The 23,194-nt window shown below is 41.2% G+C and overlaps 1 protein-coding gene across 1 annotated transcript in view; it reads left to right on the top strand.

Annotated features, from left to right (window-relative positions):
• Positions 1 to 23,194, top strand: part of NR3C2 (nuclear receptor subfamily 3 group C member 2) — a 450,621-nt gene that overhangs the window by 249,765 nt on the left and 177,662 nt on the right. Inside the window, 1 exon segment of the mRNA XM_027769929.1 lies at positions 446 to 585. Coding sequence (XP_027625730.1) covers positions 446 to 585 — 140 coding nt within the window.

Genomic DNA, 23,194 nt, shown 5'->3' on the forward strand with positions numbered 1-23,194 from the left:
GATGTGATTATTTCTCAGTTCTCAGAATGGAGAATGGGCTTTGTTAGAACAACATTCTTGACAGCACTATCCCACTGGTAGTTTTTTTTAGAACTACTTATTTTAATTTTATTTATTCATTTATTTATTTTAATTTGACCAGAGAGAGACAAAGGGTGGGGGGGGGGGGAGAGTGAGAAAGCAAGCCACCAGGTCCGAGACTTGAACTGTGGTCAGCCACGTGGGAATGTCCAGCACCTCAACCAGCACGCCACCTGCCAGCCCCCACTACTGGTAGGTTTTACAACTTCCTTGTATAAGTTTATAAGTTGCCCCAGGATGTGACCACTTACACACTGAATTCATTTATGGAATCGTGATTCTTGACACATTTTGAGCTAAGCTGTGCAGCGTATTAAATGTCTCATTACGGTGTAGTTATTTAAATCTTAATTTCTTTCCCCAGCTCTACTTTACGAAGCGTTTCTACTGGATCCTCAAGACCATCCAAAATATGTTTGGTGTGTGGGGATGAGGCTTCCGGATGTCATTACGGGGTGGTAACCTGTGGCAGCTGCAAAGTTTTCTTCAAAAGAGCAGTGGAAGGTAAATGTTCATGTGGGTGTTCCTTTTACACATTTTTATATCTAGCGTGTAGTGTACTTGTATAGTCAGTGTTGTAGTAGTATTATGGGGAGATCCTTCAGAAAGATATTTTTTAATATGGTTTGCCAGTGATGAAAGGTTGGAATGCCTTATCTAAGAGCGACCCGGAAAGTTTCCACCCAGTCGAATGCTTTCTTGTCCTTTGTTTTTCATCAAGACCTGGAAAAATAATTCTGTGTCATTATAAATTTAACTTGCATGATCTGAAATCGTGTTTTCACAAAGCACACACGTAATATATTATCTCTGTCTTTCTGTGTTTTCATATAAACGTGTGTTTGGGGCAAATGGAAACACTGGTATTGGGATCAAGTCTGTGATTGAAGTGCCCTTAACACATGCTAATTTTTCATTTAGCAGCTACTTCGAGCTCCAGAACCCTGTGTGAACCCTACCTTTATTCCAAAGGAAGGTTTTCAAACAACTACACGAAATGAAAATACGACTGAAATTCATTGTGTATTTAGGCTGGTTTCTGTCCAAATAATTGCACTTCTTAAGGAGAAATTGTTACTTTCTACTTTGCTTTTTGTTTTGTTTTGGTTTTTGCCTTTTCTCACCTTCATTTATGAGCAATGAATTAACATCAGACTTAAGCTGGATGATCTTATGGACGTTGCAAACTATGTCTTGTGAACGTGCAGAATTTTTGCCCTTAGCAGAGGTATTACTGTGCAGTTGATACTTACATTCACTAAGGGGGTCAACACGAAGACTCCCCAAGGTTTATTTCTCAGGATAATTTTCTGAGATCTGAACTGCTGCTTCAGAGACCCAAGCAGAAGCAACTAGAATATCTCACCTTTGTTTTCCCAGAGACTACAAGGAGTATTCTTAGTTCTGGGATGAAAAAGCTTACCAAGTAATTATTTCTTTGCTTCTGGGATTGATTTTAACATTCTTTAATTGATATGGCATGATTTTGCATTATTTATATAACTAATTATGTGACAGTCTCCAAACTCAGCATCGAATTAATTAATAGCAGAAGTTCAGTAATTCTTTCTCAGGATAATGAGCTCTTGGTTGGTTACAGGTAACAGAAAACTCAAACAGGTGAAAATTCATTGGCCCACATACTAGAAAGTTCAAGTACAGGCTTGGTTCAGGCAAGGTGTGGTCTTAAGCCAAGTCATTAGAACTCAAGCCCACTCTGGGACCAGCAGTTGGGGTAATGGCTATGTTGCTGGACTCCCATGTAGTCGACCACAGTTTGAGTCCTGCACCCAGTGGCTTAAACTCACACCAGGCTCATGTGCGTGCGTGCCCAAGATCCAGAGAGGAGACTGGGGGGAGAAGGGATTGCGGCTTGGCCATCCCTCCTGGGGGGGGATTTCTCGCTGTCTGTCTGTCTGTCTGTCTCTCTCTCTCTCTCTCTCTCTCTCTCTCTGTCTTTCTGGGAAACACATGTGCCCAATAGCAAAAATCTCTCAAAAAAAAAAAAAAATAACTCAAGCCCACTCTCCCCATCTCTAGCGATTGTCTGGCTCTGTTTTCTTATATGTTCTCTCATGGTGCTGAGACAGCGATCAGTTCTCCAACAAAAAGAAGTTTGCTCTTCCAACCAGTTTCTAGAAAAGCCCCCCATTGGACTTTCCTCATACTGAACTGGGCTCATATGCCCACCTCTGCTCCAGCACCCGTGCCCTAGCAATGCAGAGAGTGGACAGGCCAGCTCTGGCTGGAGTCGGGCCACCTGAACTAGGTTGACCCAGACTGAGGAAGAGCATCTGCCCTTAGGAACATGGAGGTTCTGTTACAAGAAGGTTGATTTCTTTGAGAAAGTAGAAAAAAATAATTTGTATAGTAAAGGAGGTGTATTTTTTAAAGGTGTTTCTGCCATTTCTCGTTTCTCTTAAGCATAGGATTGGCTCAGTAGAAGATAAGTAGGTACAATTTACTGCTCGCACCTATTTCACGCCATTGGTACCTTCCAATTTAAGAACTTCCCTTCCCGAGCCTGCCTACTAGTAAGTGATAGGTGCGAACAAAGTGGTGTGGGGGACACCCGGGGACAGGTAAAGGGGTCTCTGTGTCGGCCTGCAGCCCGTGTGTTGGTCAGGCTTCGTGTCAGAACCCACCTTTTGTCAATTCGTACAATCTGCCTTCTCTGCTACTAAAGCAAAAGGTTTCTTAGTTCTTTCTTAGTTTTTCTTTTCCTAGTAATGTCTGTTGGAACTACCTGAGGAATAAATTGTGCTTATAACTCAGGTGTAAGTAAACATGGAAAAGCTTAAAGGTTAAAAAACCTTTTTCCCTTTTTTATTTATTTTGTTTTTGAGAAGTTTTTGCTATAGAGCATGTGTGCTCACCAGAAAGAACGAGAGAGACAGAGAGACAGAAAACAAGAAATCACCACCACCACCACCACCACCCCTGGAGAGATGGCCACTCTGCAATCCCTTCTCCTTCATTCTCCTCTCAGGATCTTGAGCACGCACACACATGTACCCGGAATGAGTTTAAGCCACCAGGTCCAGGACTCAAACCACGGTCAACTACTTGGGAGTCCAGCGACATAGCCATTATGCCAACTGCTGGTCCCAAAAATTCTTTTTTCTTTATTGGAAAGCTGAGTGGTTAATGGATAATGAAACTTGATGAATGCCTTTTAAGGCCTTTTATTTATATAACTTATTCCCTATTGAGGGAATAATAGGGATCTACTTGCATAAAACAAGGCTATAAATGTAAGTCCAGATTTCATGAGTGTTAAGACCGAGTTGATCTTGTATGTGGTGTTTGTTTACTCTTTTATCTTGTGAGAGAGAGAGAGTAAAAGTATCTGACAAACATGGCTGTCTTTGTAGTAGCACTTTCTAAATTAACAGTAAGAGAGTACTTTTATAATACCTTTTATACTGGGTCATCAAGAAAGTCATGACGTTATTTTTCTGTGCAAAAAAAAAAAAAGTCTCAAGCACTTATTTCACACAACTCTGGTTTACATATGTTGTCATTGTCTTTTTCAGATGAAGGCAGTTAAGATCAGACCAGCTAACCAATCTATCCCGAACCACAAAGCCAAACTTTAATCCACACAAAGGCTTAAGCCACCAAACCTAGACCCAACCTAAAGTCTTGTCACTCTGAATTTCATAACCTAGTCTTGGTGTTTTGCCCCATCAGCTGTAGAGTTCGTGAAAATTCTGCCCAGTATAGCCTGCCCACGCCTCCTTGGTCCTAATGAAGGGGGTAATCTGAGCACCGAGAAGACCTCCTTTGCTCCCTCTGGGGTGTGTGTGTGTGTGTGTGTGTGTGTGCGCGTGTGCACATGCACCCGTGACTGCGTGTGGATACACACACGGATTATGTGAATTTGTATTTGAATAGTTACTGAGTTGGCTTTCTGATTTCCCTTGCTAGCCTTCAGCTTCAAGCCCTGAGATTTCAAGCAGATTCCCCACCACTGTGTAGACAGAGATGAGGGGCATCTAACAGCACCAAGGACTGCTGTGGAGACGGAGCTGAGGGGAACACACAGCAGCCCGACTTTGAGTGTGTTGGCTTAAGGCTTTATGCTCCAATGTAGCCCTGCAGTTTGCTGTAATAACAAGTGTGACTATGTATGGAGATATAAATTATATTTTTAGATATAATTAGGCTCTTTGTGTTCTGTTTAGTGGGATATATAGCTGTGCTTGTTTTGTTTTTTGTTTTGGTTTTTTTGGAGAGGTTTTTGCTATAGGGCATGGGCACTCGCCAGAAAGACAGAGAGGGAGACAGACAGAAAGTAAGAAATCACCCCCCAGGGGGAATGGCCATGTTGCAATCCTTTCTCCTCCATTCTCCTCTTAGGATCTTGGGCATGCATGCACACGCGCCCGGCATGAGTTTAAGCCACCGGGTCCAGGACTTGAACTGCAGTTGACTACATGAGAGTCCAGCAACATAGCCATTATGCTAACTGCTGGTTCCGCTGTGCTTGTTTTTGTCTTCATCAACATTTAAGATAAAAACACTTAGAACTTTTCTCCTTATTTGCCGGTCATGTCAGTTAATAGCTGGATGATTGTACCTTACAGATGGAAGTTTATCATTTTATTTTTAACTTTGAAATCACTTATTTGCCTTGAAGGTTCAGAACCTGTCTTAAAATGGAAAAGAATAAGCACATTTTTTTTTCAAAAATGAGGATTATCCTTTGGGAAAGTAGACTATCTTCAGAGTCAGAAGACTTCATGTTAATTTGTGGTATCACCCACTAAACGTGAGCTTAGGCAAGTTCTTTAGCTTTTCTGAGACTCAGTTTCTTTTTCTATAAATAGGAAAAGAAGTATTGCCCTGCTTTAGCATTACTATGAAAAATTACTTAAAAACAAACTACAGATGTTATAGATTGTAAAGTGGCATCAAAATATTAGGTCATGATTACTCTCTAAGAACAAATGCTAAGGTCCTAGTCACATCTGTAGAGAGATGATATAATCACATTGCGCTATTAGGGCTTTGGTTTTTCAGCCCTTCATTTTTCTTCATTGTGTCTCTGTTTTTCCTGTAATATATTATTTAGTTCCTAGAGTGGCCCTTTGAGTGGTAAACCCTTCTAAACTAGCGGCTCTCAAAACCTGTGTTTAGGGAACAAAGGATCTTTGGAAATTTCCTGGAGGGGAACAGGGTCTGTTGAAATTTACTCTCAAGATGAGCTCTTTGGCTGATCAAGGCAATTGCATTCGTTGGAAACACACAGGTAAGAAAATACTGGCAGCCACCAACCAGACTTTTAGCTCCTCTGTTAGAACTCTGTAGAGTCAGAGTCTTGTATCTAAAACTAGCAAGGTTGTAGATATTTCGCAGCCACCAAATAAATGCTTGAGTGTACACATGAATGTACCTGTGTGGCAAAAGAGCCAGCAAGTTAAATGACTGCCCCTCTAAGTCAGTCCTTTACCAATGCACTCGGCCCAAGGATTCGTGCAGGCCTCTTGACTGCTGACCTGTAAGTTCTCATTCCAGTAAAAGGTGTCACTATGTTGGTCTCTTTGCAGCTCTGAGATTGTTTGTTTCATCTCATCTGCCTGTTCTACTCTGTGCTCCCTCAGTGAACAGAGCTGACTAGATTCAGCATGCTATTTATAACCTAATTTTCTTTTTGGATACACAGTATATAAGCAGTGTCTGGAAGACACAGCTACCACAAATCACCCAATAGTTATAGGGCCATAAAAGAGGAAGAGGGTTCATTATTATGCAAAGTCGTCTGGATTTACATTTTTGTTTGCAGACCTGTTGGCAGAAGAGTCCATATCTTGGTAAGGTCGAAACCTATGATGGCAATTCCCACACTCAGACATTTCCCTTAAAGGAAGAGACTTAACACGTCTCATCATGGAAATGAAATTGCTTTAAAAGATATAATCACACACTCATCTTGTTCTGTTTGTTTTTCAAATAGGCAATTTTTTTGGAAGTTTCAAGCTTAGGGCTCTCTTCACAGAGCGAGACAGAGACAGTGATAGGGAAAGTAAGAAATCACCCCTGGGGGGATGACCACGCCAATATTCCTTCTCCTCTATTCTCCTCTTGGGATTTGGGCATGTAAGCACATACACACACCCAGTGTGAGTTTTAAGCTGCCAGCTCTGGGATTCGAACCGCGGTTGACTACAAGGGAGCCCAACGATGTAACCATTATGCCATCCACCAGTCCTGTGAGTGTAATTTTTTTTCTTTTCTCTTTTTTTTTTTTTTTTGGAGAAGTTTTTGCTATAGGGCACATGCACTCAGCAGAAAGACAGAGAGAGACAGAAAGCAAGAAATCACCCCCCCCCCCACAGGGGGAATGGCCACACCGCAATCCCTTTTCTTCCATTTTCCTTTCAGGATCTGGGGCATGTATGTACATGCACCTGGTGAGAGTTTAAGCCACCGGGTCCAGGACTCGAACTGTGGTCGACTTCATGGAAGTCCAGTGATGTAGCCATTGCACTATCTGCTGGTCCCGCGAGTGTGATTTTCATGCTCCTGGGGCCAGGACTCGAACCACCATCAGCCATGTGGGTGTCCAGCACCTTAAGCACTACTCTACCTGCTGGCTCCCACAAAACACTTTTAAAGACTGAGTCTAGGGGCCAGCTCTGTAGCCTAGTGGTTAAGGGAACTGAATCCCACATGGTCAGCTGTGGTTCAGATCCCAGCCCGGTGACTCGAAAAACATACTGGACACATGTGCATGTCCAAACCCCGACAGGATGGAGAAATGGAAGCGAAAAAATGTCAGCGTGCCCACACCTCAGTGGGGATGGTTTTTCTCTCTCTCTGTCTCTTCTCTCTGGCAAGCACATAGGCATTCTGGCAAATTTTTTTTTATTTTTAAATATATTTATTTTTAATTTTTAAGTTTATTATTATTATTTAATTTGCTACAAGACCCATGTACTCACCATAGAGATGGAAAGTGAGAAAGCAAGCCACCAGGTCAGGGACTCAAACTGGATTCAGCCATGTGGGAATCCAATGCCTTAACCACATGCCATCTGCTGGCCCTAATCTTCTGCCAATTAAAAAAAAAAAAAGTAAAATAAAAAGATTGGATTGAGGGATTTTTAATATTTTTTTTATTTTACCAAAAATTAGAAAGCAAGTAACCTGATTCTTTCTAGTGCTTGACTCAAAGAGCTTAAATCAGTACCTACCCAGCAGGCTACACCTGTGATGGTGTGAACACGCCTTTCCTCCTTACAGAAGCATGAGAATGTAGTGTTGATGGCATGTGTTTGCCCAGATTTCTGATAGTCCTTCATTCGGTTACTATGGAAACACACAGAGCCATGACATTTAGGCCACCCTGGAAGGTCAGGGAAGACTTCCCAAAGAATTGCCCCCCAAACTGGAAGATAAGAACTGACAGCACCGAGGGGGCATACGGACAGACTGTCTGTACAAGGCACCAGAAGCAATTTCGTGTTACCACTGTGTGAACTTTGAGGTGTGAGGTGACAGTAAGTCAGGCTCTCTGGGCAGACTGGGGCCACGTCCTGGACTCTGAGGAGGAGCCTCCGTTCATCCCTAGGTAAAACCGAGCCTCAAATGTCTTCACGCAGTCAAGTAGTCGGCTCAGTTTTGCATTACTCTCTGGCTACAGTGAGATGTACCTACTTAAAGGGAAACAGTTGTGACTTCTTTTTTTTTCTTTCTTTCTTTCTTTTTTTTTTTTTTTTTTTTTTTTTTTTTTTTTTTGCCATAGGGCACGTATGCTCGCAGGAGAGAGAGAGAGTAAGGAGGAAAGTGAGAAATCACCCAGGGGATGACCGTTGCTACAATTTTTTTCTCCTCCATTCTTCTCTCAGGATTTTGGGTATGTACACACATGCACCTGGCATGATTTTCACGCTACCAAGTCTGGGACTTGAATCATGGTCGGCCATGTGGGAATCTAGCGTCTTAACCACTATACTACTTGCTGGCTCCCAGCAAGTATAGAACTAGGCTGCAGTTTTAGAGAGGGTACAGATAGCAAGGCCATGTAGAAAGTAACTTTGGGGGTCGACAGGTGGTATGGTGGTTAAGACACCAGACTCCCACATGGCTGACCTGAAGACTGAAAATAAGGAATTTGGAACCATCCTCCATGAAAGTAGATGCAGTTGCCCACGAATGGCTGTTTAGAGAGACGAAGAGTAGGCTGAGGGCAGAACCTCGGAGAACACATACCCAGGCCCTGGAGTGTGTGCATGGCTAGCTGGTATGAATAATTTGCCTCTCCTTCCCTCTTTCTATGTGCAACTTGTAGAAGGAAGGAGAGAGAATTTATTAACGGTCTCTGGTTTTTCAACTCAGTTTTGCTGAACTTAGACATTATTATACCTGTGCAATTTTCAGCTCCAGTTTGGGTTCTTTTCTTATTATTGTATGTTGACAATTATTGAACTTAAACTAGTTCAGAGCCCAAAACCAAACAGGATATTGAGGGAACTTGATTTGCTGATCAGTGCAGAGGCCATGACCAGCCTGGAGCAGGGCTTAAGCAACATTTGCTGATGAGTTGTTTGATTACTACGCAAAAAATGTGTGTGTGTGTGTGTGTGTGTGTGTTTGTGTGTGTGTGAGAGAGAGAGAGAGAGATGCACCATTGTTTCTGTGCCCATGCCATTTCTTTGTTTCTTGGAACTAAAAAATGTGTTGAGGGGCCAGCAGGTGGCGTGGTGGTTGAGGTGCTGGATTCCCACACCATACGTGGCCAACTGCAGTTAGAGTCCCAGAACTGGTAGCTTGCTTTCTCACTTTTTCTTTCTCTTTCTCTGGTCAAATTAAAAATAATAATAAGAAGAAATAAAATTAAATAAATAAATAATTGTTTAAAAAAGAAAAAAAAAAGTTGAGATAATTTATTCAAAAATGATTTGAAATAGAGACATGTGAGCCAAAAGTAAATTAGGGCAGATTTGGAAAGTACTAATCAGGAATAGATTTTCAAAGTTATTCCTGTGTCTCTGTGTTTGTTTTCAACCCATCTTATTTGAGACAATTATCCAGGGCAGGGGACGGCAGGTAGCAGTGGTAGCTAAAGGTGCTGGACTCCCACATGGCTGAACATGGTTCAAATCCTGGACCTTGTGAATTGCTTTCTCATCCCCCTAATCTCACTCTCTCACTCTGTTCCTCTCTGGTCAAATTAAAGTAAGTAAATAAAGTTAAATAAAATAGAAAAAGAAAATTATCCAAGGCAGCTCACAAATTTCGATGACTTAAAATGAAACTTGAAATGACTGAAACAAATAAACAGGAGACAGAGAATGTGAAGGTGAGAGAGCGAGAACAATGGAACCATGAATGGAAATGACACAGAGAATATACCCTCCAGTGCTTGGGAAAGGCCGGCTGCTCACATGGCTCTTGGTTTTCCAGCTGCCACCCCAAAGGAAGTGAGGGGTCACCTGACTCATAGCATTCTTAAAAACGAGTCTATGGGATTGCCTGTTTGTAGGAACATCTTCATGAGTTGGGACCAGCTGTTGGCATAATAGCTATGTCGCTGGACTCCCATGTAGTCGAAGGCGATTCGACTCCCGGACCCAGAGGCTTAAACTGATGCCGGGTGCAAGTGCATGCGTGCCCAAGATCCTGAGAGGAGAATGGAGAAGAAGGGATTGTAGCATGGCCATCCCCCTGGGTGGTGATTTCTCCCTTTCTGTCTTTCTGGCGAGTACATGCACCCTATAGCAAAAACTTCTAAAAAAAAAGAAAAAATCTTCATGGGCTACTTTGGTGTTAATGTATCTGCTCATTCCATCTGAATTGTGACCTAAAATTAGAAAAGTAATTCTCTTACTAGTCCTCACAGAGTAGTTTGGTTTAAGGAACAGTGCTGAAAAAGACTTTATTCTTTTATTTCCCCCAAAGATTTATTTATTTATTATTCTGTGACCAGAAAGAGATAGAGACAAAGAAAGGGAAAGTGAAAATGCAAGCCTCCAGGTCCAGGACTTGAACTGTGGTCAGACTTGTGGGAGTCCAGCACCTGAACCACCACACCACCTGCTGGCCCTGAAAAAATGCTTTATTCTCTTGACTATCTGCTCCTCTAATAATGACCATTTAATGAGCACTTACTAGGTTCCAGGCCCTCATATAGCTTTCATTTAAAAAAAAAAAAATCATTTCCTTAGAAAGGGTGGGAGAGAGAGGGAAGAGAAAGTTAAGCACCCTCAGCAGAGTCCTTTCATCAGCCTTTCCCAGCCAGCTGGGATCATGGGCATGCACCCACTTGCCCAGGGTGTACAAATCAAAACCAACCCCAGTCTTCCCTGTGGCTTCCTGGATCGCAAAGCATTGAACTACATCCATGCCGCCACAGCCTCAGCACAGTTTCTTAAGTCAGAAAGTTTTGTGACGGGACCAGCAGTTAGCACAATGGCTATGTCACTGGACTCCCACGTAGTCAACTGTGGTTCGAGTCCCAGACCCAGTGGCTTAAACTCACGCCAGCGCATGTGCGTGCGTCACGGCAGCGCATGTGCGTGCATTCCCAAGATTTTGAGAGGAGAATGGGGAGGAGAAGGGATTGCGGCATGGCCATCCCCCCTGGGAGTGATTTCTCGCTTTCTGTCTCTCTGTCTCTCTCTGTCTGTCTGGTGAGCGCACACGCCCTATAGCAAAAACCTCTCCAAAAAAAAAAAAAGTTTTGTGAGTTTGCAAAGATAATGAAGTAACTTTGAATTTGGTTGTTACAACAACAGTGGGAAAACATTATCTATTTTTTAATGAAGCCTAAATGGCATGATCCTTCAACTCTTAAAAATAATAAATATTGGGACCAGCAGATGGCATAATGGTTATGTCATTGGACTCCCATGTGGTCTTCCTGTGGCTTGAATCCCAGATCCAATGGCTTAAACCCGACGCTGGGCACATGTGCATGCTATCTAAAATCCCGAGAGGATAATGGAGGAGAAGGGACTGCAGTCTGGCCATCCCCCCTGGGGGGTGACTTTTAACTTTCTGTCTCTCTAACTTTCTGGTGAATGTACACACCCTAAAGTAAAAAACCTCTCTAAAAAAAATAAATAAATACAATAAAATAAAGCTTATTTTAAAAAATAATAAATATTTATTGAGTACTTATTTTGTGCTCATTATGAGAAGTTTATTGCATACTCTCATTTTAACCCTCATCATAACCCTATGAAACATGTAGGATTATTAAATATCCTTTTATACTGAGGGGGGCCAACATCCAGGAGGAGGATATGTAATAATATGAGAAGTAAGTAACTTAGTGAATGTTACTCCATTAGAAGAAAGTGGCAGAACTGGGATTTGTACCAGGGTAGCTCAGACACTTTGACTCTGTGTACTAGCACCTAAGCAATATAGCTTCTCATGGAGTTATATTAGATCCCAACTATTTTTACCCATCAAAAAGTAGGGCAACAGCTCTGGCTTTAAAATACTTAGGAAGAGCACATTATAATTTAACAGTTATCTTGCTATACTCTAAATAATTAACTCCTAGCCATTCAGAGTTGAAACTCTAATTTGAATTTCTGTTGCCCTAATGGGAAAGTCTCTATTTTTTCTTAAGGAATGAGCTTCATATTTTTAAAAAATTACCATTGCCATCCTGAAGTACCTCTTTAACATCTTGACATTAATCTAAAACTTTATTTAAAAATTTTATCTTCCTGTGTTTCATTTCCTGTGTGTGATTAAAAATTGGATATAGCTTATGAGGCCTGGAGAACCATCGGGAGAATGGTCTTCCTCCCCAAAGCCGAACACTATCAGCTCTTCAACTTTGATGTCTGCTTCATGCCTCATGGCTCAGGATCATCCTGAGTCACAGGACATGAAGCTGCTGTCACTGAGCTTGCCTTCATGGTGTGACTGGGCTCACACAGCTTACATGATCTGCTATTCTCAAAAATGATGTGACATCAAAAAATGAACATTGTCAAGTGGACTACAATCACATGGCAAAATCGAGCTCTTGACAGATGGAAAGAAGCTCAGTTTGACTTGGAGGAGAGGTGGTGGAGAAGTGGGAAGGGAAAACTCGACTCTTGAGTACTCCTCTGGAGTGACCCAGTTCTATAAAAGCCTGTTCTGGCTAGTGCAGGCCCATGCCCAGGAGATGTGAAGGAGACTGAACAAAGCCCCTGGGTCAGATTACCTATGGCCCTCAGGGGAATGCAAAACCTCAGCCTTCTCTAACATACAGCAAGTCCTTTTATGAGGTTCTTACTTCCATTAGAAGGTATTGACACAGTGTCTTAGATCAGTTCTCAAAGCCCTAGGCCATGAACCAGTATGATGGATGGCCTGTTAGGAACTGGCTGAACAGTTATGGTGCATGATCAGAAAGTGAGCGAAGCTTCATCTGTATTTACAGCCACTCCCCATCGCTGGCATTTTGGCCTGAACTCCATCCCATCAGATCAGTGGCAGTATTGACTCTGTGTACTAGCACCTAAGCAATATAGCTTCTCATGGAGTTATATTAGATCCCAACTATTTTTACCCATCAAAAAGTAGGGCAACAGCTCTGGCTTTAAAATACTTAGGAAGAGCACATTATAATTTAACAGTTATCTTGCTATACTCTAAATAATTAACTCCTAGCCATTCAGAGTTGAAACTCTAATTTGAATTTCTGTTGCCCTAATGGGAAAGTCTCTATTTTTTCTTAAGGAATGAGCTTCATATTTTTAAAAAATTACCATTGCCATCCTGAAGTACCTCTTTAACATCTTGACATTAATCTAAAACTTTATTTAAAAATTTTATCTTCCTGTGTTTCATTTCCTGTGTGTGATTAAAAATTGGATATAGCTTATGAGGCCTGGAGAACCATCGGGAGAATGGTCTTCCTCCCCAAAGCCGAACACTATCAGCTCTTCAACTTTGATGTCTGCTTCATGCCTCATGGCTCAGGATCATCCTGAGTCACAGGACATGAAGCTGCTGTCACTGAGCTTGCCTTCATGGTGTGACTGGGCTCACACAGCTTACATGATCTGCTATTCTCAAAAATGATGTGACATCAAAAAATGAACATTGTCAAGTGGACTACAATCACATGGCAAAATCGAGCTCTTGACAGATGGAAAGAAGCTCAGTTTGACTTGGAGGAGAGGTGGTGGAGAAGTGGGAAGGGAAAACTCGACTCTTGAGTACTCCTCTGGAGTGACCCAGTTCTATAAAAGCCTGTTCTGGCTAGTGCAGGCCCATGCCCAGGAGATGTGAAGGAGACTGAACAAAGCCCCTGGGTCAGATTACCTATGGCCCTCAGGGGAATGCAAAACCTCAGCCTTCTCTAACATACAGCAAGTCCTTTTATGAGGTTCTTACTTCCATTAGAAGGTATTGACACAGTGTCTTAGATCAGTTCTCAAAGCCCTAGGCCATGAACCAGTATGATGGATGGCCTGTTAGGAACTGGCTGAACAGTTATGGTGCATGATCAGAAAGTGAGCGAAGCTTCATCTGTATTTACAGCCACTCCCCATCGCTGGCATTTTGGCCTGAACTCCATCCCATCAGATCAGTGGCAGTATTAGATTCTCATAGGAGCATGAACCATATTGGGAACTGCATGTGTGAGAGAGATCTAGGTTGTGCTCTATCATAAACCATTCTTCCCCATCCTCATCCATTAAAAAAATATATATATGTCCTACAGGAAATAGTTTCTGGGGTTAGGGACCACTGGCTTAGGCATCGTGTCACCTGGTGCTGCAGTGGCTTATGGCTGGTACTGCCTAGAAGAGGAAGAGGAAATGGGCGTGAGATTGTGGATAACAGAAAGTATCAAGGGCCTGGCCCCCATGGAGCAGGTTTAATCCAGTGGAAGACCTGTATTGAGAAAGGAAAAAGAAGACATGGGCAGGGCTCAGGGGAGGGTGAGTTCTGGGGATGATGGGATAAGGGCCAACCCTGACAGAGACTGGGAAGAGGATACTTTTCGAGTAGGGCAGATGAGTGGAGTTTGGACGTGAGGCTGGGAAAATAGCTTTTCAAAAGGAATGAAACCATCCAGCTAAATTGGACCAGAATATCAGAGAGATCAAATTTTGAAAATGTTCACTCCTTTTCTGGAGGTGTTTTCTTGAGAGTTTTAAAATAAAACAGCTGTCTGGTTAGGTGTTCAGAAGTTTGCCAGGAGACCTAGACTGCCTGTGTCAGCACCTGCTCTGGCCATGTCATGCCGTGAGTAGGAGTCAGAGGGTGAAAGGCAAAGCCTGGTGCCGGCATTGGGGCCTCAGCGTCTGCCAGTGGAATGGGCCCATGTGGCATGGAGTGAAATGTGTGTTGTTCCTCCTGACCATGGAGGTGCTAAGTGATGATCTTAGCAACTATGACATCCTGAGGAGCCACAGTATGAAGCTGTTCATGATTGGCAGGAAGAAAAGTCTTGTAGCAGGACCAGCAGATGGCATAGCAATTATGTCACAGGACTCCCACGTAGTCAACCACGGTTCGAGTCTCGGATCTGGTAATTTAAAACTCACACCGCATGTGTGTTCATGCATGCCCAAGATCCCAAGAGGAGAATGTAGGAGAAGGGACTATGGTGTGGCCACCCCCCCTGCCCCAGGGGAGTGATTTCTTGCTTTATATCTCTCCAGCAAATGCACATACCCTATAGCAAAAAAATCTCTCTGAAAAAAGGGGGAAAGTCCTGTAGCAAGTGAAAAAAGATGCCAGTCTCACAAACCCCCCACGTTTTTTGTGTATTAGGTTGTCAGGAGAGTCATGACACAGTTTTGAAAGAAAAATACATCATGACTTCCTCAACAACCCGATAGTATCCTGCTCTTCAAAGATATACATGCCTGCCGTAGTATCTTTTTTTCTTTTAATCTTTCCTTGGTATCTACAGCCACTATTCATCCTAATTTCTTCAATATGAAAGAGAGAGAAGCCGATCATGAATTTTCTTATTCTTTTTCTTTTCTTTTAATTGCCAGAAGGAGGGTGATCTTGTCAGAGAGAGAGAGAGAGAGAAAGTACCCATGAATGGGGCCTGGTCACCCCACAACTCCTCTATTTCTTCAACTTGTCAGGATTTGGGGTGGTATACTCATACACCTGGAAGTTTATTAAGCTGCCAGGGAGGGGGCTGGGATTCAGTCTGTGGTTGGCCATATGCAGTCTGGCTCCCTTTAACCACTGGGCCACAGGACTAGACTGGATAATTTTTCTGGAGATACGTAGATGCATATAAAATCCCTCTACATGTTTTCCAGAGCTTTACCCCAGCACACTCAGTTCATGGCTTCAGTCCTAGGCTAAAAATCAGGGAAACCTGAATGTCAGCCAGAAGACCTCAGAACCACCTGGAATGACCCTAAAGCCATCCACACACCTACTGAACTCCTCTCATTCCCGTCTTTCCAATACCGTAGACTAAATCCACACAGACAGAACAGGTTGACACCAAGGAATGAAGCAGTAACTCACAAAGCAGGGTGGATTGTTTCCATCATGGCCTCAGGTTGGCCCAATTTGTAGCTCATTAATAAATGCTGGCTCTTGGAACTCATTGACTATAACCTTCCATTTACTAAAGTATCACCTCACTGTAGGTGTTGGGTTGCTAATTAACAGTGAACTCTTGTACCTCACCTGACAGAGAACAATGCCCAAGAAGAGTGAGAACTGCATTTTCTCCTTCCAGGTAGAAGGTCTTTAATCTTACACCGCTCAGGGGTCTTGAATTGTCTTTAGCAGAGCCTGCAGTTCCATGAAACCTTTGGCTTTCAACCTTGTAGTTCATCTTTACAAAAATGTTTTGTTTACTTTTCTAGCAGTGAAAACATGAAATAAAGCAAAAGGTGAAAGAATACTATGTCTGGAAGGGAGGGTATCAGGATGATCAGCAAGAATTAAAAAGTCACTTGGAGCAAATTAACTGAGGAGCAGATGGTGCGGGCTTTAGGAAGTTTGAGACACTTCATACTTATGCACACACTGCAGAACAGTTATAAATGGAGGTTCTTTTCTGTATTTGTTTCAATGGAATCAAAACTATAGAATTTAGGAGAACAACAACAACAAAAAATACCTTTTCTTTCCTCCTAATCCCTTCCTATATATTATTTTCTTTCTCGTATAGAGGGAAAAGCCAGGGCTTGAGTTTTCTATTCATACCATGCTCCTAGAAACCAGAGAAAAAATGGCAGCATCCTTTCAATAATTGAAAGGCTGTTTCTTCATTTATAAAAAATAAAAACGAAGTGGGACCAGCAGGTGGTGTAGGCATTAGAGTACTAGATTCTCACATAGCTGCCTTTATGGTTTGAGTCCTGGACCCATCAGTTTGAAAATCATGCTAGACACATGCCTAAAATCCCAAGAGGAGATTGAAGGAGAAGGGATTGTGATGTGGCCATCCCCCTTGGAGGGTGGTTTCTCACTTTCCTTTCTCTGTCTCTCACAGGCAAGCACACAAGTCCGGTAGTAAAAACCTAAAAAGAAAAACAAGTAAGTCTTAAAGGTATCTTCTCTCAGGTATCTCTGAGTTAGGAAGGTAAAAATCAATGCATATATGTTTAAACTGCTTCAGAAATGTTAATAATAAAGCATAGCTTTATACAAACCATACATTTAAAAAAGAGTCTTCCCATCTTGGGAAGTAATTTTATCAATATGCTTTTGATCATAATAAAATGTAGAATATTTAAACACTGGCTACTATACATGTAAACTATTTAATTTAGGGACTGGCAGATGGCGTGGTGATTAAGGCTGTGGACACCCACATGGCCGACAACGGTTTGAATCCTAGACCTGGAGACTTTCTTTCTCACATTCTCCCTCTCTCTCTAGCTCTGATCAAATTAATAACAATAATAATAATAAATTTAAATTTAAAATAATTTTTAAAATATTTAATTTGAAAGAAAAAAGTAAAAATTACAGAAAAGCATACAATAATCATGGAAAAACTTGGCATTTTGACCACTTTCTCACAGGTTAGGTAGATCTGTATTGTTCATGAGTATTGTATGCAAGGGTCACAGGGTGGGGGGGAACTTTTGTGTTTAAGATCAGGGTTTAAATTTAACCTCTCTAAATACAGAATCAGACAAAGAACAAAGACAGTTTTCACACGCTCTTTATGTCTTAAACAAATTGGAAGATCACAACTACTTTTTACTTCTTTAATTAACTGTACCAAGATTTAAAAAACACACTGTGTTCTCCTAACCTCCCACTCTTGCTGAATGACCTAATTGGAAAACCAGCACAGAGTTCATCTTGGTTGATTGTTTTTCATTTGACTTGCATCATTGTCTTGTCCCAGTCCAACCAGGTTCAGCAATTTGATATTGTTTGAATTACATAAGTACTAATTGTTTTGCTTTTTCACTATTCAATATAAACTGAACTCACATTCAAAACAGTGTGGGAATGAGACTATTAGTCGCCATTAGCTGTGAATCTCATATAAAAATCACTCTGACAAAGGAAGTGATTGCTGGAGAAATTGCTCTAGAATGGCATTACTAAATGATCCTAGATCAAAAATTTCTTCAAATAATTTTCCTTTTCATTTTTTTAAAGTTTCATTTATTTCTTTGAGGAATGCAAGAGATTGAGAGGCAGCAAGAGATAGAGAGAAATAAGCACCCCCAATAGGGTCACACATTACACTACCCTCTCCCCAACACACACACACACACACACACACACATACACACAGAGAGACAAGCCTTCCCAGTAGCCAGGATCATATCATAGGTGCCTGGTGTGTACAGGTGGACCAGGGAACCAAACCTGTGACCTTCCATATGGATCTGACATTGCATCAGCAGCACATTACCAGTGCATTTCTATACAAACCCTCCATTTTCTCCATTTTTTTTTAAGTTGAATGTATTTTTTTCTTTTTTTGGACTTTTTTTTTTTTTTTTTTTGAGAGCTTTTTGCTATAGGGCATGTGTGCTCGCCAGAAAGACAGAGAGAGAACAAAGAAATAGAAAGCGAGAAATCACCCCCTAGGGGGGATAGCCATGCCACAATCCCTTCTCCTCCATTCTCCTCTCGGGATCTTGGGTACGCACACACATGTGCCTGGTGTGAGTTTAAGCCACCAGGTCCAGGACTCAAACCATGGTTGGCTACATGGGAGTCCAGCGACATAGCCATTATGCTAACTGCTGGTCCCTAGGATTTTTTTTTTTTTTTTGAAGAGCTTCCATTGCTATAATTGGCAATACTTAAAATTCAGATATTTATGTTGCATCTTTGAAATATTAAAATAGTTGCCTTGTGCCTGATTTATCGAGCACCTCACAGAATAGAGCTGTAATAGTGATCACATGATCACATCTCATGGGAACATAAAAAAACAGGTTTAGAACTTACAGAATCAAACCACGAGCTGGTGCAGAGAAGACAGAGGAAGAGGCAAGGTGCCAGCAGGCTGGAGATGATTTGGTACAAGGCAGTGGGTCTGTAAAGGGAAGAACCCGCCTCTTCCCACTGTACAGATCAGGCAGACACTGGGCACATGCTCAGTCTGGCAGCCTCTGTTGAGTGCTGGGCACCAGGCGAGTGCCTCAGTCCATCCAAGTGATGAAAAGACACTAGGATCCCATGTACATGCCAACTTCATTCTCAGCAATGTTTTTATTTTTATTTTTGCTATCTATCTATCTATTTATTTGCTATAGGACACATGCATTTGCCAGAGAGAGACAGAGAAAGAGAGACAAAGTGAGAAATCACTACCCGGAGGAGATGACCACGCTATAATTCCTTCTCCTCCATTGTCCTTTTGGGATTTTGGACGTGCACACATGTGCCCAGTGTGTTTTTCAAGCCTATTCAGCCCTGTGGGATCCAGTCCCTTAACCTCCTGCTAAGCCTTATAGATACATTCTTTAAAATCATCAACTGTATCTTGGAAATTGCCTGTAAAGCAGAATAATCATATTGAGCTGTAGAAATTAACTTTGCTTTTTTTTTATTTTTTTTTTTCAGTGAAGCAGTACAAATTGTGCAAAAACCAAATGAAACCAGAAAAGATCCCTTTTGATAAAGTTTCTTGTTGAGTGAACTCAGCTTGCTAGGCAGAAAATTGGAGTTTTCAGATACTGGTAGCTATATTCTCTATCAGAATGAGTAATTTGTAATTTGTTGTAGTGACCCACATGAAGAGATGGGAGGAAAAAAAAATTTTAGGAGGAAAAATTAACTTCTATTGAGTCATTAACACATACTCTATAAAACAAACCAAAAAACTATTTCATGTTTAAAATCACCTGAAAAATTGAGCAAGTATGTTTTTTATCTTAAGAGAGCACTTTAGAAATGTAAACTTAAAAGTATGTTTCGTCATTCATGTGGGAAAACAGACTAGGTTTACGTTTTGTGTTTATCCTAACCTACTATTACATAAATGCTAATTGTGCTTTTCTTTTTTTTTTTTTTAACTCTCCAATAGGACCTAAGATTAGATTTTAAGAAAGATTAGTAATTAAAAGAATATTAAGAGTTATTAGTCAGCGTCATTGTTTTTAAAAAAATAGATTAAAATACAGAAATACCATTATTAGATGGGTTTAAGTACAAAATTCCTTCTCTACATTTTTAAGATTAAGTATACTGTTAACATATCTGATTAGACTGTATTTGAAGATCCTCTGTTGCAAACTTGACTACAAGAAGAATGTGATTCTGGTGGATGTGGAAACTTAAAAGAATTTTATTTTTAGAGATCTGCCCAGGTAGCTAAAGAAGCTAGATCCCATGTGGCTGACATGATGGTTCGAGACCTGGACCTGGTGGCTTGAAAATCACAGTGTGTGTAGCATTTGTGTATGCATGTATACCCCTCTCCCAAATCCCACCAGGATGGAGCAATGGAGAAGGGAATGCAGCACACCATGCCCGAGGGGGGGTGCTTCCTTCTTCTCCCCCGTCTCTCTGGAGAGTACATATGCCTTTTTAGAAAAGGTTTTTGTTTTACATTCTTAACTCTACATTTTTTACATAGGCTGAGATGAGTAAAAGATTTTAGTTGAAATATTTTACACTTTGTAAATAATGTTTCCTTTAGTAATTACATTATGACTTCATTCTGCTGAATATTCTAGATGATTTGTATTTCTTTTCATTTTGGAAAAAATAATTACACAAAGAAATGTCATTATACAAAGGGCTGTATTGCAGATAATTTTTTTTAAAGAGGTTTTTTTTGTTTCTTTCTTTCTTTGTTTGTTTGTTTTTTGGCTATAGTATACACACGCTCACCAGAGACAGAGAGAAAGTGAAAAATCACCCCACCCCACCCCCTGGTGGAGGGTGGCTATACCACAATCCCTTCTCCATTCTCTCAGGATTTGGGGCATGTACCTGGCATGATTTTTTTTCCCCCAAATAAGTCTTCCTTTTTTTCTTCCTTTCTCTCTCTCTCTATCAATCTATCAGTCACTTCCTTTCTCTCTCTCTCTATCAATCTATCAATCAGTCTATCTATCTGTCTGTCTGTCTATCTATCTATCTAAATATAAAACCAGAGAGGGACGGAGAATGACAGAAAGTGAGAAAGCAAACCGCCAGGTCTGGGATTTGAAATGCGATCGAACATGTGGGAGTCCAGCACCCTTAACCACCATGCCACCTGCCAGTCCCCAGCCAGCATGAATTTTAAGCCACTGGGTCCAGAACTCAAACCACAGTCAACTGTGAAAATCCAGTGACCTAAGCCATCTGTTGGTCTGTTTTATTTTCCTTTTTAAAAGAAATTACCTCATGTGGACTCATGGGAAGGGCCTCTGCTTCCTTTCAGATCATTTGATCAACGACACCAACCATTTTCCTACACTTTGATTTCTAGAACATATTATATGTACCTGCTCATTCTTATTGAGTGGCTAATTAAGAAATCAAGGTGGGGGGCAGCCCAGTTGCCTAGTGGGTAAGGCAGATACCACATGGCCAACTGCATTTCAAATCCTGGCCCCAGCAATTTGAAAACCACATGGGGCATGTGTATACCCAGAATCCCAGCCGGAGAGAGAAAAGGAGAAGAGCTTGCAGCATCGGGAGGTGCTTTCCCCATCTTGGTCTCACTCTGGCAAGTGCACACTCCTTCTAGCATTTTTTTTTTCCCTGTAGGATGCATCCACTTGAAGTATAGAGACAGAGAGGAAACGTGGGAAATCACCTCCTCCCCCTAGGGAGATGACCACACCACAGTCCGTTCTCCTCCATTCTCTTCTGAGGATTTTGAGCATGCATGCATATGTGCCTAGCATGTTTCTCAAGCTTGACCCAGTCCAGGACTAAACTACAGAGTTGACCACATGGGCTCCAGCATCCTATCCAGCACGCCACCTGCTGACCCACCTCTGGCAATGTTTTTTAAAAATTGTAAAAAAAAAAAACATAGCAAAGAAAAGATAAATCAACAGGAAATTCATCCCAGGTAGCAATCCATTTACATTACATTGGATAAATCATAGGATAAATATTCTTCCTACTGCTTAAGATTCTATTAAGATCATATAGTAATTCTGTGTTATGTGAAGTAGATCATAATTCCATTTCCTCATACAGTGTTTCCACTGAAGATAGTATTTCCACATCCAGTTGATTAAAGCCTAATACTTAAGGCATTTTGTTTGGCATAAACTTTTCTTTCATCCAAATTAAAATCGAGACTAGACGTTATTATCTCACTTTCCAGACTCAGTTTAGATGTACTGTGTTATAATCACAACCTCAGGAGGCCATGTTCAAATTCTAGTGTCACACTTGTAGTATTCATCACAGTTAATATTTATTAAGTGCTGCTGTGAGTCGGTCTCCAAGAGGAACGGTCTGTAGTTCAATTTTTGTACAAGTTCTGGAGTTAAAGCAGCATCTCAATTATTGATGAGGAAATTACATAGAAGAATTAAGAAAACTCGTCAGTCATACAGTCAAGGACAGAGCTAGGAATTGCATGCGGATCCGAGTCTAAATTCTCTCTTGTTTTACTTCACTGTGTTACAGTATTGACCCCAGAACCTTGGCTTGTGACACCTGGCCTCTCCCTATTCCCTAACTGTAAGATTAAGATCATGCAAGACCTAGCTTATAATGGCACTTTCCGATTTTTGATAATGTGTGCCAAGTACTGGGCTCATTGTAGACATTAAATAAATGATAGCTATTCACAGTGCTTTTATTATTTGTCAGACTGGACATATACCACCTAATATGCAAAGCTCTCTAAGTGATTATTTGATGAAATGGTTTATACAGTGTCAGGGGAACAGTAATTTTGTATGTCAGATTCCAAAACCCCCCACACCCCATGTACTAAATATAAAATATCTATTTGAAACCAATGAGGGGCTGTTGAAATCCTGGTGAGAGAGGAAGAAAAAAAAAAAACACATTAAAATTGGATGCAGGCTTAGGGCAAGCAGCTTTTCCAATTGTTCCAGCAGCTCTGTTTCATTATCGAATAGGGTGATGGATGACATTAAAAGCTATCATACTATTTTGTAGAAGGGATTCACTGCATGATATTAAGTGTGGGCAGGGATCAAAAGTCCTAAACTGTAATTTTTCTAAAAGGGGTAATTTAAAATTTGACTTGAAACAACACTTTACCAAAATTCTGCCCACCTAGACCTACTATGGCAGTCTCCTTTTAAAAACTTTTAGAAGAAAGAGCAGAAAATGCAATAATTAATTAAAATTTTCAACAGTTCCTCTCCTTTCAAGACCAGGTCTTCAGTAACCAGACTACATTAGAAGCCTTCAGTAGTATAAGTTAAGACCTGGTGGGCTTGCTTTTGGGAAGATGTACACACTGACGCTCAGCTCCATTTCTTTAGGTGCAATAAAGGTACCAGCTTGCGTCTGTATGTATGTTAATGCCAACAGACACCTGCACTTATGTGCTGAGGCAAGATCACACAGCTAAGAAATAGCAAGGTTTAAATTCATACCTGAATCTGACTTCAAAGCGATGACTGTACCTCTGACAAAGTAGCTAAGACTTGGAATGTAACATCCTAGAGAAAAGCGGGGGACGGGAGTACCTCTTGGATAAAAATTTTAAACTGCAGTTGATTTGCATTGTCCAAAAACATTTTTTTTAAAA

This window comes from Tupaia chinensis, unplaced genomic scaffold, assembly GCF_000334495.1.
Source record: "Tupaia chinensis unplaced genomic scaffold, TupChi_1.0 Scaffold000098_1, whole genome shotgun sequence".
NCBI lineage: Eukaryota > Metazoa > Chordata > Mammalia > Scandentia > Tupaiidae > Tupaia > Tupaia belangeri.